The sequence below is a fragment of the Acinonyx jubatus genome, chromosome C2 (assembly GCF_027475565.1).
Source record: "Acinonyx jubatus isolate Ajub_Pintada_27869175 chromosome C2, VMU_Ajub_asm_v1.0, whole genome shotgun sequence".
Taxonomy (NCBI): domain Eukaryota; kingdom Metazoa; phylum Chordata; class Mammalia; order Carnivora; family Felidae; genus Acinonyx; species Acinonyx jubatus.
In genome coordinates, this window is record NC_069384.1 from 93,362,624 (window position 1) to 93,377,044 (window position 14,421).

General features: G+C 40.5%; 1 protein-coding gene across 8 annotated transcripts in view; it reads left to right on the forward strand.

Annotated features, from left to right (window-relative positions):
• Positions 1-14,421, forward strand: part of TNIK (TRAF2 and NCK interacting kinase) — a 392,286-nt gene that overhangs the window by 80,938 nt on the left and 296,927 nt on the right. For all 8 annotated transcript variants that reach the window (XM_053221211.1, XM_015088561.3, XM_027061444.2 and 5 more), the window contains exon 2: positions 3,982-4,047. In XM_053221211.1, coding sequence (XP_053077186.1) covers positions 3,982-4,047 — 66 coding nt within the window. The remainder of the gene's footprint in view (positions 1-3,981; positions 4,048-14,421) is intronic.

Consider the following 14,421-nt stretch of genomic DNA (forward strand, 5'->3'; position numbering starts at 1 on the left):
ATAAGCTCTTGGGTATTTGGAGTGGAGGTAGGGGAGAGGGAAGCTTAGGATAAGTGCTTAATTCAAGTGCTCCTGGACAATATGTCTGCCCTCTGCTTTCCAGGGTCTCAGAGAGCCTCCTCCTTGTAAATACCATGACCCGAATTGTGCCATTTTGTCTTATTATTGTCTTATTATTGTCAGCATACTGTAGAAGATAGCTGCTTCTCGACTTCTCAACCAGTTCCACATTGGTACTCGTTTCTAGCCAATTGGGTGATGTGTCACCCAGTTGCCTTCTTTGCTCCTGAGGCACTCCTTGTCCACCTGCTGGGTCCACCTGCTGGGAGTGAAGGCAGCTAGTGATTGTTCTCACCTGGGGATTGTCCTCAGCAGAAGAGTGTCACTTTACACAAGATCATAACCTCTGGGATGGGGACAGCGGACAGCCTGTATGCAATGACTAGTCAATAGAGGTGGGGTGCAAAGGCTCCCGTGCCCCGGGGTAGGATAACTTTGAAGAGTCGCCTCGGCTCCAGAGCTCCTGTGGGATCAGATGAAGTTTTGGTTCCGTTGCATCATTCTGTCTGCTCATTCCAATCCGAATTCTTTCATTCCCAACTGGTGTTGATTCCGTGGAACACCCTGATAAAATCCGTCTGTGTAAATCTCAGTAATTCTGAGTCCCATTTCCTGGAGAACCACCCCAATTTCATGATTGTTTCTAGTTTGTTTGTCTACCCAAGGTGGTCACCAATCCATCCCTGTGGTTACTCTCACCTTTAATTCTGAGTCCGTTGGATGCACCCAGCTGGAAGACCCCTCTCCTAGCAGCTGGAACAAAAGTCTTGGCATTGCACTTCCTTGGTCCTGATTGGCTGAGACATAGGCCCATTAGTGGACTGTTCAAGAGGAAAGAGCTAGAAGTCAGTTGCCCAGATGCTCTTGAGATCAGCCCATTGAACCTCAGCCCTGAGGAAGGGTCTGTGAGGTGGGGTGGCCCCTTGGCCTAGAAGCTCGTCCCCGCTCTGCTCCTGCCCTCCCCTTCCACCATCCCCTCCCCCACTGCTTCCTAGGCTCCCTAAGGCAGGTGGTAGTCACCCTTCTGGATCTTCTCTCTTTCATTCAAATTCTGTTTTTTTAGTCAAGAAAAACGAATGTTGAAAACACAATTGAGATATTTCGAGCAAATGTAGAACCTCTCTCAAAATTTGTTGCAGAAACACCGCTGAGAAAACAAACTACTGGGAGCACAACTTAGAAACAAACAGCAGCTGCCACCATTTGTGGGCTTTTTTTCCCCCACCGTTCGTTCCCTCATTTCTTTCTAATCCTGCATGTAATAGAACCTGCTGTTCTGCTGGCCTGGCGGTCTCACACACACAACTTTCCCATCCTCCCAGAGCATCCTCCCAGGTGCTCTGTTAGCCACGGGGTCTCCGCTGACAGGGCCCTGGGCCCTTACCGTCTCTGCTGTCACAGGGTTCCCTCTGGAACGTTGTCCACACCCCCTGACCACGTGGGGCGTGGCTGGAACCTCCGGATTTCTCAGACTGTGGAGTGTGGTTTCTTGCCCTCCTGGCTTTACCACGATGGATTGCGCAGATGACAATCTTTCTCGGTGACAACGTGCTTCAACTGCTGGGCTTTTGTTTTATTTTTTAATTTGTTTTCTCTGCGGAGACTTCAAAGGCATACAGCAAAGGGCTTTCCTTGGGCCTGATGTGCTGAAGACTGTAACTCGAAATGACTCTCGCTTGTCACATCAAACTCATTTGTCTCCTTCCCCATGCATGGCAGCCTTGAGCAGCCCTTCACCTTTTAAATGCTGCTAGTGGTGTGCAGACCCTCAGCTTCAGGATGACTGCTATTAACACGTTAGCCAATTGCCAGCCATGTGCAGGGTGTAGTGCTAGGCCCTCACTCACTCCTCATCAGAGCTCTGCAAGGCGCGTGTCATATCTGTTTTCTCTGCCCAGAGACTGAGGTGCTCTCCCAGGGTGTCCTATGATCATGCAGCCAGTCAAGGGAAAGCTGCTATTCGACCCAGGTCTGTCTGAATCCAAAGCCCAGGCCTTCCCTCTCCTGCCTCTCAGTCACCCTGACAATATATGGTGGTGCTCTTACAAAAGTGTTGACGCTTTTGCAGGCTTTTTTTATTTGGCCTTCCCTCACAGTTCGCGCCTAACATTTAAAAATTAAGACAGGGGTACCTGGGTGGCTCAGTCGGTTAAGCTGTGACAGTTGATTTTGTCTCAGGTCATGATCTCATGTGTTCGTGAGTTTGAGCCCCACATCAGGCTCTGTGCTCACAGTGAGGAGCCTGCTTGGGATTTTCTCTCTCTCTCTCTGTCTGCCTCTCTCTCTCTCTCGAAATAAATAAAGAAACTTAAAAAAATAAAAATTAGGACATCTTGGAAACAAACAAACACAAAACACAAAACACAAAAACAAAACACAAAACTTCAGACCTGGCAATATTGTGCTCATAGGTTAATGTAAGAACCAACTGGTCCCAGCTATGTTACCTCCCTCTCTGCAGGGAGACATGGCTTCTTCAGGCTGCCACAGACCCCAGCTGGCCCACTTCACTCTTTTTTTTTTTTAATGTTTATTTATTTTTGAGAGAGAGAGTGTGTGTGTGAGAGAGAGAAAGAGAGAGAGAGAGAGAGAGAGAGAGAGAGCATGAGTGAGGGAGGCACAGAGACAGAGAGGGAGACACAGAATCTGAAGCAGGCTCCAGGCTCTGAGCTGTCAGCACAGAGCCTGACATGGGGCTGGAACTCACGAACTGCAAAATCTTGACCCGAGCTGAAGTCAGACACTTAACCAACTGAGCCACAGGCACCCTGCACTTTGTTCTCTTATGTTACTTGCCTAGCCTCTGTGGACGTTTAAGTTTGTGATTCTTCATTTAGGCCCTTAAAGAAATAATTTCTGTCCAATTAGATATCAGTAGAGGTCAGAGTCAGTTTATGCTTCTGAGTTGAATTTTATAGGCTTTGATATTTTTTTCAACTTTTGTGGACAGTAATTTAGTAAGAAGTAGCACTCATTGGACATTTGTTGAGCACCCTAACATTTAGCTGACTCTGAGGGTTAGGTGACACCTGTTTGGTGGTAAGGACTTGCATCAATCTCCAATTTAGTTTGTCTTCAAAATCCTGCAGGGACTCTTCAGGTACTGCAGGATCTGAAGGCCATCCACAGAAACATATTTTGCAAGGACAGCCTTGTAAAGAGGGAAGATGAATCCAAAGAAAAACATGCTGAGAGAGGCAGCTGTGTTTTTTTTAAAGTTTATTTATTTATTTTTGAGAGAGAGAGAGAGAGAGAGAACACAAGCAAAGGAGGGCTAGAGAGAGAGGGAGAGAGAGTATCCCAAGCAGGTTCTGCACTGACAGTGTAGAGCCCGATGCGGGGCTCGAACTCACACATCGTGAACTCATGACCTGAGCCAAAACCAAGAGCTGGACGCTTAACTGACTGAGCCACCCAGGTGCCCCAGAGGCAGCTATGTTGGTTGCATTTGCTCTTGGGAACCATTGACTACCTTATGTAAGATTGCCCCACCACACAGAAACACCCCCTTCTTGACTGTGTTCAACATAATGGACAGCTCAGAAGCTTCATAGAGAAAGATCTGAGAAATTAGAATCCTTTCTCAGGATGATGGCTCTTTCATTTTATCCTGATGTACCTGCAAGTGTGTTTCCATCTGACTGTGAGAAATATGTTAATTCTTTGTTATTGGTTCAGTGAAAGTCATATCTCTTTTTGTCTGATTTAAACACATCTCATAGAGATGTAAAATGGAAAGAAAGTAGATTTTGACTAATTTCATAGCTGTAGCTGAATTAAATTTTAATAGCAATTAATATTAACACATGAGTACCCCCAAAGCTAAAGTTATTTATTTGCTTATTTTGAATTTTTGCTTTTGATTACAACAATGCCTAGAATATTGTGCTGAATATTTGTTGTTTGTTTATTTTCTTTTAGGACCCTGCAGGGATTTTTGAATTAGTGGAACTTGTTGGAAATGGAACATATGGACAAGTTTATAAGGTAGGTTCATTTAATTTGAATATAGCATGGCATATATATGGTTTTTGATTCATGCATGCTAATTAGAAATGCTGTCCCTTCTTGTTCATATATGTCTTATAACAGATTTACAACAAAATTATGTGCTTGTTAATTGACTCTCCATCTTTCAAAATATATCTGTAGTCCCATTGCCTAAACTGGATTCCGGGATTTGGGCATTGACTTTCATTAAATACAACAGTGTCTATATCTGACATGTGAATTCCGATGCTGCATATTTGAACCTCTTTAAGTGTTTACTTTACTTTACATCACACTGCCAGAACTGGTTTTCAAAGGAGCAAAAGATGCCTGTTACTTTAGAAATTTAAGCTGTTAAAGCATTACAGCTGGAAAAGTAGATTTGTTATTGGCCCAGGGCATGAATTAGAATGAGTTTAGTGGACAGTGTTAGGAGAAACCTGGCTACCTCACAAAGCAAAGGCCTAATGGCAGCAATGACTTTTAGAAGGTAGGAAATAAGTAAAAGTTAAACTTGACATGAGGAATAAGAAGTATGTTTTGTCTTTTTAGTAGTTTTTGCTTATACGTTCACTCAAAATGCTTTTAAAAGATATTACCCCCCAGTAAAGGATCTAAAAAAAATGACTGTTTAAAAAATGTGGGTTGATTTCCTTTCTGATTATCAAAAGGAAATGGAAATGAACTGTTTTGGATTAAAGTTTAGGGGGTTTTAGTGAATGAGCTTTTGAAATAAATGCCTTCAAAAAAACCCAGTTCTTTTCTCATGATTATTTATAGGGAAATATCTATCATTTTCCTGAGTGGTAGTTAGATGGGATGGTGTTTTCATTACAAATTATCTCTTTTGTTGTTCTGTTTTTAAAAGTTTCTTTTCAGATCCCTAAACTTCTCTAAGTGATTAAAATTATTGTGGAAGTCATCTATATTGTAATATTTCCAATTCAACAGAATGCCAAGAGTATACACACACACACACACACACACACACACACACGATGATCTTGAGAATCTGAACACAATTGTAAACAGGTACATATTTAAACCTTTATTTATTGGGAGGTATTTATTTATTGGTGTCCACTCTAGGGGAGAATTTCTCCCTTGCAAGAAATGATTAGTTCCTGAAATGGCAACCCCTTGCAATTAGACAGAATGTCGTCCACCCAAGCTGTTCACTTGACGTTGATCCTGTCTGACACAAGGAAGAAATGTGTCTCAGCAAATGCTTTTAAATGCTGTCAATGAAGATAATTAGGTTGGAAGATTGTGTTATTGCGTTTTGAGAAATTGGTTAGAACTTGTGAATTAATGTGGGCTAATGAATTAAACTCTGATTTAGGTAGAAAATTACTTCTGATTTGCTGACAGTCTGGAGTTGCAACTCTGTGGCATGCTCCTGGTTTCATGGCACCCTTAGAGCCATTCCACTTTACCATGCTTCTTCCCATCTGTAGAACATGCATTTGGGTCATGATTCACAGCTTTGTCCACCTCTAAGAGGTGGACTGTACACTCTTGCAAGATAAGGCAACAAAGAGGTTCAGTTAAGGATGAGAAGGTTTGGAAAATTCACAAGTATCCCAAATTTCTTGTTGCCTGAAAAAAAAAATAAGGAAAGGAAACAAGTGTCAAGAGGTCTCAGATCTTTTTTAGAGAGGAAAGATATTCACCAACTATGTTGTTAACATTATCCTAGAGATACCATTATTGGTCGTTACAAAACTTTGACACCACTCAAGCTGGAAGAAGATTGCCAAGAAAGGTCCTGGTGAACATGTTGGACTCTGGGACAGAAGACTTGGTCTCTTTTACCAGCCCTATGTATTGTTTTGTGGCATCGCAGCTTCTCTGTGCATTAGTCAGGTACAAATGTCATTAGAAATGCTTTGGGGATTTATAATGGTAATGATATATCTGAAGAATTAAAACTCCTTACTCATTTAAGAGATTGGTGTCTAGGCAACTCAGATGTTAGGTGGCACCTGCTTCTGGACAGAGATACCTGGGTTTCCTGAGCCACTAATCCAGTCCTTTTGTTACCCTGAGTTCTGAGGGATTCAGCTTAATAAAATAGCACAATCTAATATATGTGAGCCTAAAGAAAAATAAGTTAGGAAGTGATTGTTCACATTACAGGTTATATTTACCTTTTATGGAACAGACATATTTCTAAAATACTATAAGCATACATAGAAATTTTCATAGCCCTGAGAAGAGATCCGTATACAAAAAAAAAAAAATTCTATGATAAACTCTTTCTTTGTATTAAGTATTAGACCTTTGATTTCATCTTGTTGATTTCAGCTTTTGGTGTTCCTGGATTTTACAAAATGAAGTCTAATTTTATGAACAATTACATAGACGTTGTCTTTATTTTATGGAAAGATTCATTTTTGTAAGTTGTCCTAAGAGAGACATGATAGAATTTTATTTACAAGTAGTTTTTAAGAAATGTGCTTAATACAATAAACACAAATGTGCACAAAAATGTAGATATTAAGAGAATATTTTCTGCAATCTATCTGAATATGAACCACATGCATTTGGGTGTGGAAATATAAAGGTCATTTAGTAATGTTCAGATTTTCAAAGTTATTTCTAGTCTCACTCCCAAGTCTGGCTTGGTCTCTCTGTCCTTAGAAGGCTTACCTTTTAGCATTTTGGTCCCAGGTGGTCAAGTGACAAGTCCCTATGTTTTTTACTTTATTTATTGGATTTAATACAGAAATAATACAGTAGTGATTCTCTGTCAGGACTTTTATTGTAGAAATCATCTTCCTGGGCCTATGGTTCCCATTAAAAACCAAACCAACAAAAAGCCACATACCTGTGTGCTAAAGATTTTGGCTATTTATTGGCATGCCACCTATTGGGAGCTAATGGAATCCAGATAATGTTTTTGTTACAATAAAGTATATTTTAATATTTTAATATGTTGAGATAAATTGTTTAATGTGCACTGCTGAAACACCACTAAATCCTAGCCACAAATTTCAAAAATGAATGTTGGTCTATCTGGTTTCTTAATTTGCCATTTTGAAATATATATTGGTTATTATGGACATGGAGATATAATTTATTGCAGAATGACAGGGTGAATTGTGAATATGGTAGAATCCTCAGTATCTCTCAAGTTTTTCTCAAAACCTCCCAAAGTTGTAAAGCATGAACTGAAGAGGCCATCTTGGAGGTTACAGGGAGTGTGAGAGAGAGAGCACCTCGAGTGAATGTATGTGTGTTTTCAAAGAATTGCGGAGGTCCTCTTAGGTAATCTAGTCCAATCATTCCTCTGCCAAATGTCTATTCAGCCCGACCTTGATTACTTCTGGTCATATGGAACTCACTACCTTCCAGTCAGTCCATTTTCCTACCACTCTCTTTGAGTGTTCATTATCATTATGAGCCAAGATTCTTCTACCTTTCTAAAATGTTTACCATTTTAAGTTGTTCCATACCCTCAGAGCTATTTAAAAAAATGAATCATCTTCCACAAGAACATAGTTCTTCAAATATTCAAAGAAGACTTCTCCTTTCTTCACTCAAACACATACTTGTGTCTATTGTTCTTTAGGCAATATAGCCTCAAGTTGCTTGACTAATTCTTTACATCACACAGATCTGAGGCCTTTCATTATTGCAGCTTCTCTCCAGAACTGTTCTAATATATTACTAAAAATAATACTTTATACTTCTAAATAGCTTTCTATTTTGCAGAACATCTTGTATATGCGATCTGATTTCTGATTTAATTCCTATAATAATTTCATGAGCACCTTGTTCGCAGCTCAGGGTCTTCACAGCGCAGTTTCCTCTGTCGGGAACACTTTCCCCCAACCCTCTCATGACTGGCGCCTTCTCCTTCAGGTCTCAGTTCAAATGTTACCTCCTCAGGGACGCCATTTTTCATCCTTGTGTCTACCACAGACAGCCACTACCTCTGCCTCCTTCCCCCACAGACTTTCTCTGTCGCATGAAATTGTTTTATTGCATTCGTGGCATTGCCACTCTGAAATCGTCTTCCTTTTTTGTTTGAGTGTATATTAAACTATTTAAATGCATAAATAAAGGAAAAATAAGGATAGGGACCTAGTCTCTCTAGCCATCAGTGTCTCCTCAGTCTGGCGCATAGCAGACGTTGACCATTGTGGGGCTCAGAATTGAGCTTTGTTTTCCTTGAGAATTCTTTTTATACTCATTTCCAGGTTTTTTTTCAGTGTTTGCCATAAAATATTAGTCTACTTACTTCAGAAGTGCCTATTTGCACAAAAGTAATCAACAAAATGCCCTACTTATTTTTATGGTCGGAAGTGGATGTGGAGTTTATGTTAAATGAATTGTTCATAGTCTGTAGAAGCCAGACCCATGCTGGAAATTTACAAAGTGAGGCAAATCCATTTTCTGGGGTCCAGCCTCCTGGCAGAGGTTCTCAGACTTTAGTGTGCAAAACAAATATTTGGGAAATTATTAAAAATGTAGATTTATAGGATCAATTTTTGAAATTTTGATTCAGTCGTCTGGGGTGGGGTGCAGGAATCTGCACCTTTAATAAGCATACGGGTTTATTGTGATGGTTAGGGCCATGGCGCCATGCCTCCGGAAACTGCAAAAATGAAAGTAGATTATCCTGTTGTAGCAACTGAGTGAATGCTAATCCTAATGCTTTTTGCCATCATTTACATTAGGATTTTAGGGTTTCTGTGCTGACTCCAGCTTATATCAACTGAGAAAAGTAAAAAACATAAAGATCTTGACCCGAGATATGATGCCAACCGGGTTTGACGTACTCATCGAGATATTAAACATTTGGTGTTTTTATTTGACATGTTGTGATTACAGTTTAAGGTTGTCCTGAATAATTCAACTCAAGACCTGAGAATCGATATGGTCAAACTGACCTGGTGTAGGTAGAAGAATCTGAGCCTCTTGCATGAGATTTCCTCAAGTCTGTGTATTGTGATCTCTTAATTAACCTTCTGCTAAAGTAAGACAAGGCATTTTAATAGTGAGCTTATCAATCATCTCGATGTAGAGATGATTCTATGATATACTCAGGTTGTAATGTAGCTTTTCATAGTCTGTTCTAGTGAATCATGAAATTATACTATTCACTTGTTGTTTAGTAAGGGATGAATACGGGGAGAACGTTGTATTTCTTAGATAATAGTGGCATTTGTTTTTTTAATCAAGAATTTCCAATACAAAGAGTGCATTATTTCAACATTTGTTGAGTGCCAACTTAAAAAAAAAGAAAAAACCCTGAGATTTGTGTGGGAAGAATGTAGAACCAACTGAGGTGGTTCCTGCTCTATGAAAGTGTGCAGTCAGATTATCTAATCAGGATTCTGGGTGCTTACCATGTGCTATATATATGTCATATATATTATGACATTATATTATAGCTTTCATATATATTGTCTTCGTTAGTCCTCATGATTTTGTAGGGGAAGACACTAAAGCACATTTGTTAAACCACATTATCACTCAAGGCAGGGTTTCTCAATCTTGGAACTATTGACATTTTGGGACGGATAGCTCTTTGTTGTGGAGGGCTCTCCTGTGCATTGTAGAATGTTTAGAACGTGTAGAATCCTTGGCCTCTACCCATGAGATATTAATGACACTTCAAAGTCATGACAATCAAAAATTTCTCCAAACATTGCCAAATATTTCTTAGGGAGTAAAACCGTCCCCAGTTGAGAACCGTTTCTTTAAGGATGAGACAAAATAGCAAAACTCTTAAAATTGGTGGGCAGAGACAGTGGGAGTATAGAATATGGAGCAATTAATGCTGCCCAGGCAGAGTAGAGACCTGAATGGATTGTGGAAGGGAGATATGGAAGAAGCTTTGAGGCCTTGGCATTTGCACATCTTGGGGTGCAATTTAACATTTTTGTAAATGGAAAATAAAAAGGATTTTGGAACAGGACTGAGCTGGATTCACAGTCAGGCTCTTCCTCATTCTGGTTGTGTAAAGATAGCCAACTCACTCTCCAAATCTGGATTTCTTCATCTGTTAGTAACAGCACAGTGTAGGGCTGTTGGGAAGCCCAAAGTGTAATGTGTATGGAAGACCTCAGCACAGCACCTGACACACAGTAGGCACTCGGCAACCTTTTCTTCTTCCCAAACACATGTGCTAGTGGAGCCTAGCTTACCAGTTCTTTCCATGGTCTTATTTTTATAAGTTTTACGATCTAAAAGAAGCATTCATAGAAGGTGAAGTCAGAAACACACATAGCCTTGTGTGTGCAATAAAGAATTGCATTATTTATGTTAAATCCAGTTTGCAATACTTCTTACATGGCGTTTAATGACATAATTACCATTTAGATATTATAGTTGATTTTTAGTGTTTAAAAAAAAAAAGAAAACTCAACCTCTCAGTGATTTGTAAAGAGAAGGTGGATTATTAGAGGAAATAAGAGTTGGTTGTACCACTCTAGAACTTTAGGAGGTGGGTGAGAGTTAATCATTCACGCTTGAAATGTGTTGGCTGATGCACTCTTCGTCCTCATAGATCTCCATGTTGTTTGTGTCTAACTTGGCTCAAGACCATGCTACCTCATGCTAGGATCTGTCGGGTGTAATGAATTCGATGGTTGCTATGTGAGCACAGAGGGAAGACCTATGTGAGTGCCTGTATGCCACATGCCACGTGGAAGGGTCTCTTTCTCTGCTAGGCGGCAAGACCTCCATAGTTGCTACCAAAACTTGCTGCAGGGGACGACGTGGGATTTCTTATTGCTACTAGTGGTTCGCAGCCCTCGCTGTTTATAGAAATCATTTGGATAGCTTTGAAAACCTATACATATCTGGGTCCTTCTCTAAAGACTTGGTTTTAGTTGGTTTGGTGTATGGTTGGGTAGAAGTGATTTCCAGAACTTTCCAGATGCTTCTAGTGTGCAGCCAGAATTGAGAGCCACTGGACTAAGGTATTGCTTCTCAGGTGATATAGGGGCTCTTCTTGGTGTCTTTGCCTCTGAGAAGGAGTCTCTACCACTCTTACCTCTATCATGGGGCTCTGTTCACCTCATTTATTCACTTATTCATCATCAGCCTTCATTTATTTTTTTTCATTTTTTTTAACGTTTTATTTATTTTTGAGACAGAGAGAGACAGAGCATGAACGGGGGAGGGGCAGAGAGAGAGGGAGACACAGAATTGGAAGCAGGCTCCAGGCTCTGAGCCATCAGCCCAGAGCCCGATGCGGGGCTCGAACTCACGGACCGCGAGATCGTGACCTGAGCTGAAGTCGGACGCTTAACCGACTGAGCCACCCAGGCGCCCCATCATCAGCCTTTATTAATAAGCATCTTCTGCTGGCTTGGCACATGTGTACCCACCTTTCATTTGAAATGTTGAGATTGCTTTAGTTCAAAATACTTCCATTCTACCTCATATCAGTGAATTGCCAAATAACTTGATGCACAGCACTCTGGTGGCTTGTAGTTTTTAGATCTCATAACACCCTTAATGACTTGGTGATTATAAGGCAGTCTCATGTAATTAAGCAGTCAATACTTACTATGTAATTACCATTATTTGGGGTTTTTTGCAACCTGTAAAATAAAACTCTGCCAGGATTACAGGCACAGAATTTAGAGCCATGCACAGTTTTAACTGCTTTTTACGTAGGAAACATTTGAGACTTAAAAAAAAAAAAAAGAATAACCAATTATTACTAACCAATTAATTAAACCAGAGATTGAATTTCTTATCTCTGTGGTTTAACCTCAGTAATTTTAACCTCAGTAACTTTATGAAATCTACTGGACGTTTTGCGAGTGCAAAAAGAAATATCTGCTGTTTGACAAGCAAATACATACTCTTTTCTAAGTTGGAGCGCTGCTTGGCGGTGAGGATTTGGAATGGGGGAACAAAGCATTGCCAGGGCCTCCAAATCAGGCTGAGTACAACATCTCCTGCCAAGTGCTGTGGCCTTGGGCATTGCTTCTGATTTGGGTCCTGTTGCTTACTTTCCAAAGCAATGCACAGAACTTGTCTTTTTTTGTTCCCATCTACAACAAAGGAGAAAAGACTAGCAGCTGGCTCACTGAGAACTCTTAATAAATACCAAATAGCTACCATCATAATCATGGTGATGATAATATCATCTTACTAGGCTGCATGGAAAAGTTATGAACCAGATTATGTGAAGAGATCTGTCTCCTTTAGGGGGAAAGTGTTCTATTGTTTTAGAAAACCTGCCCTAATTACATGATAGAGTCCCCTGGAACATACAGTCTCTGGCAGACCACTAGCATGTTCCCGTTGATACTTTTCTTTAAAGCATTTCTTGATAAACTGTGTTTTGGTCTGTGCATCACATTCAGGAAGACAGTATGAGGCTCCTCGCTGAATTTACTCGAAATCTTACTACTTTTTAGTTTTGCTTCTCTTTCTCTCTTATTTATTGTGGCGAAGTATACATACCGCAACATACTGTTAAGGAGCATTAAGTACATTCACATAGTTGTGCAATCATCACCACCATCCAAATCCAGAACTTTTTACTGTCCCATATGGAAACTCAGTACCCATTAAACAATAACTCTTCATTCCCTATTTCCCTTCTTCCCCCCAGTCCCTGGCCTGCCTGCCATGCTTGCTTGCTTGCTTGCTTGCTTGCTTGCTTTCATTCTTTCTTTCTCTCTTTCTCTCTCTCTTTCTTTCCTTCCTTCTTTCTTTCTTCTTTATCTCTCTCTTTCTTTCTCTTTCTTTTTCTCTTTCTCTGTTTTTTTTCTTTTTTCTTTTTTCTTTCTTTCTCTTTCTTTTTTCTTTTTCTTTCTATCTTTTTCTCTCTCTCTTTTTCCCTTTCTTTCTTTCTCTTTCTTTCTTTTTTCTCTTTCTTTCTCTTTCTTTTTTTCCCTTTCTTTCTTTCTTTGTTTCTTTCTTTCATGTTTGAGACAGAGAGAGACAGAGAGACAGAGAGAAAGAGAGAGAGAGAGAGAAAACCTGCATGGGGGAGGGGCAGAGAGGGAGGAAGAGAAGAATCCCAAGCAGGATCTGCACTCTCAGCATGCAGCCTGATGATGCAGGGCTCAATCCCATGAACCATGAGATCATGATCATGACCTGAGCTGAAATCAAGTGTTGGGCGCTTCATCGACTGAGCAACCCAGGTGTCCCCCTGGTCTTTTCTTTTTAAAATATTCCCAGTTAACTTAATTGTAGAGGTAATCGTTTCCTGGATAGTGTCTTGCAACTCAGGCTTCCCAGTGAGCCTGGAATGGTCCTGCACATCTGCCTGTCTGTGTGTTGGCTTTCCTCAAGATGACTCACCGACAACCCACTTGACCCTCCAGTTGACTGAATACCCAGCACCTGAAGGGCTACATCTTGTTCTAGGAAGCCGAAACTGAGTCCTTGATTTTTCTACCCCATTTATATGTACATAAAATGATCCTTTTTAGGTTGAGGTGGAAGTGGAAGTCGAGGTCAATAAAAAATGTACAAGCATATTGTACAAATCCTAAAAGAGTGTGGCTGATGTTTTCTCTATTAACATGTTCTAGGCTGTGGTTACATTTATTACAGTTTTACAAGTTAGGTTCCCTTTTACCTTTAAGTGTATCAACTCTTTCCTTTTTTAGCAGGAAATTTCTTTTAGATGTAGTATTTCACTCACAGTGGAATGTTCTGGGTGGAAGAATGTCAGGGTCTCCTTCGTGCAGCTGTTCCTTCATCAATGCACCGCTCACCTGATACTCCCTTCCTTGCATCAATCCACAGAGCGTTCTCCACTCTTAGGTTCTACACCTTCCATTCCCAGGTCCCTCATGATGGGATCTCTGTCTCTCCCTCCAGCCTGACTCACAGTGTGCTTCAGTACTATCTCATTGCTGCACTCATGCACACAGCAGGCACTTTCTATTTATTCATGCCAGCTACCCTCCCTCCTGAACACCTGGCTCAGACAGCAGCCCCCTCCTCTGTACCTTGTGACACCTACCTACTGACATCTTCTCGCTAGAGTGATCTCACAGTTTTGTAATGTTCTGGCTGTTTCCACTCTAAACTCTGAGTTCCTTGAGGTCCAGAACATTACCTTATTTTGTCTCTAGTGCCAATATAGAGTAGATGATTTAAAAAAGGAAAAGATCATATTACTCCTATGTTTTGCTGAGTTTTGGAACGCCCTATCTTAGTGGAATATGTGTCATTTTTGCTTAATGTCAACTGTTTCATCCCGGAGACTGACACTAAATATAATATTTAATAGCCAACAGCAGCTTAAATACTGACAAGCTAAATAAAAAGTATCCACCTACTGCATCATGTAACAGAAAAAAATAGGATAAGGAAAAAGTGTTTTCCCTTCTTTCTAAAACTAGTGTCATGGACACGATTCTCTAACCATCCCTGTGG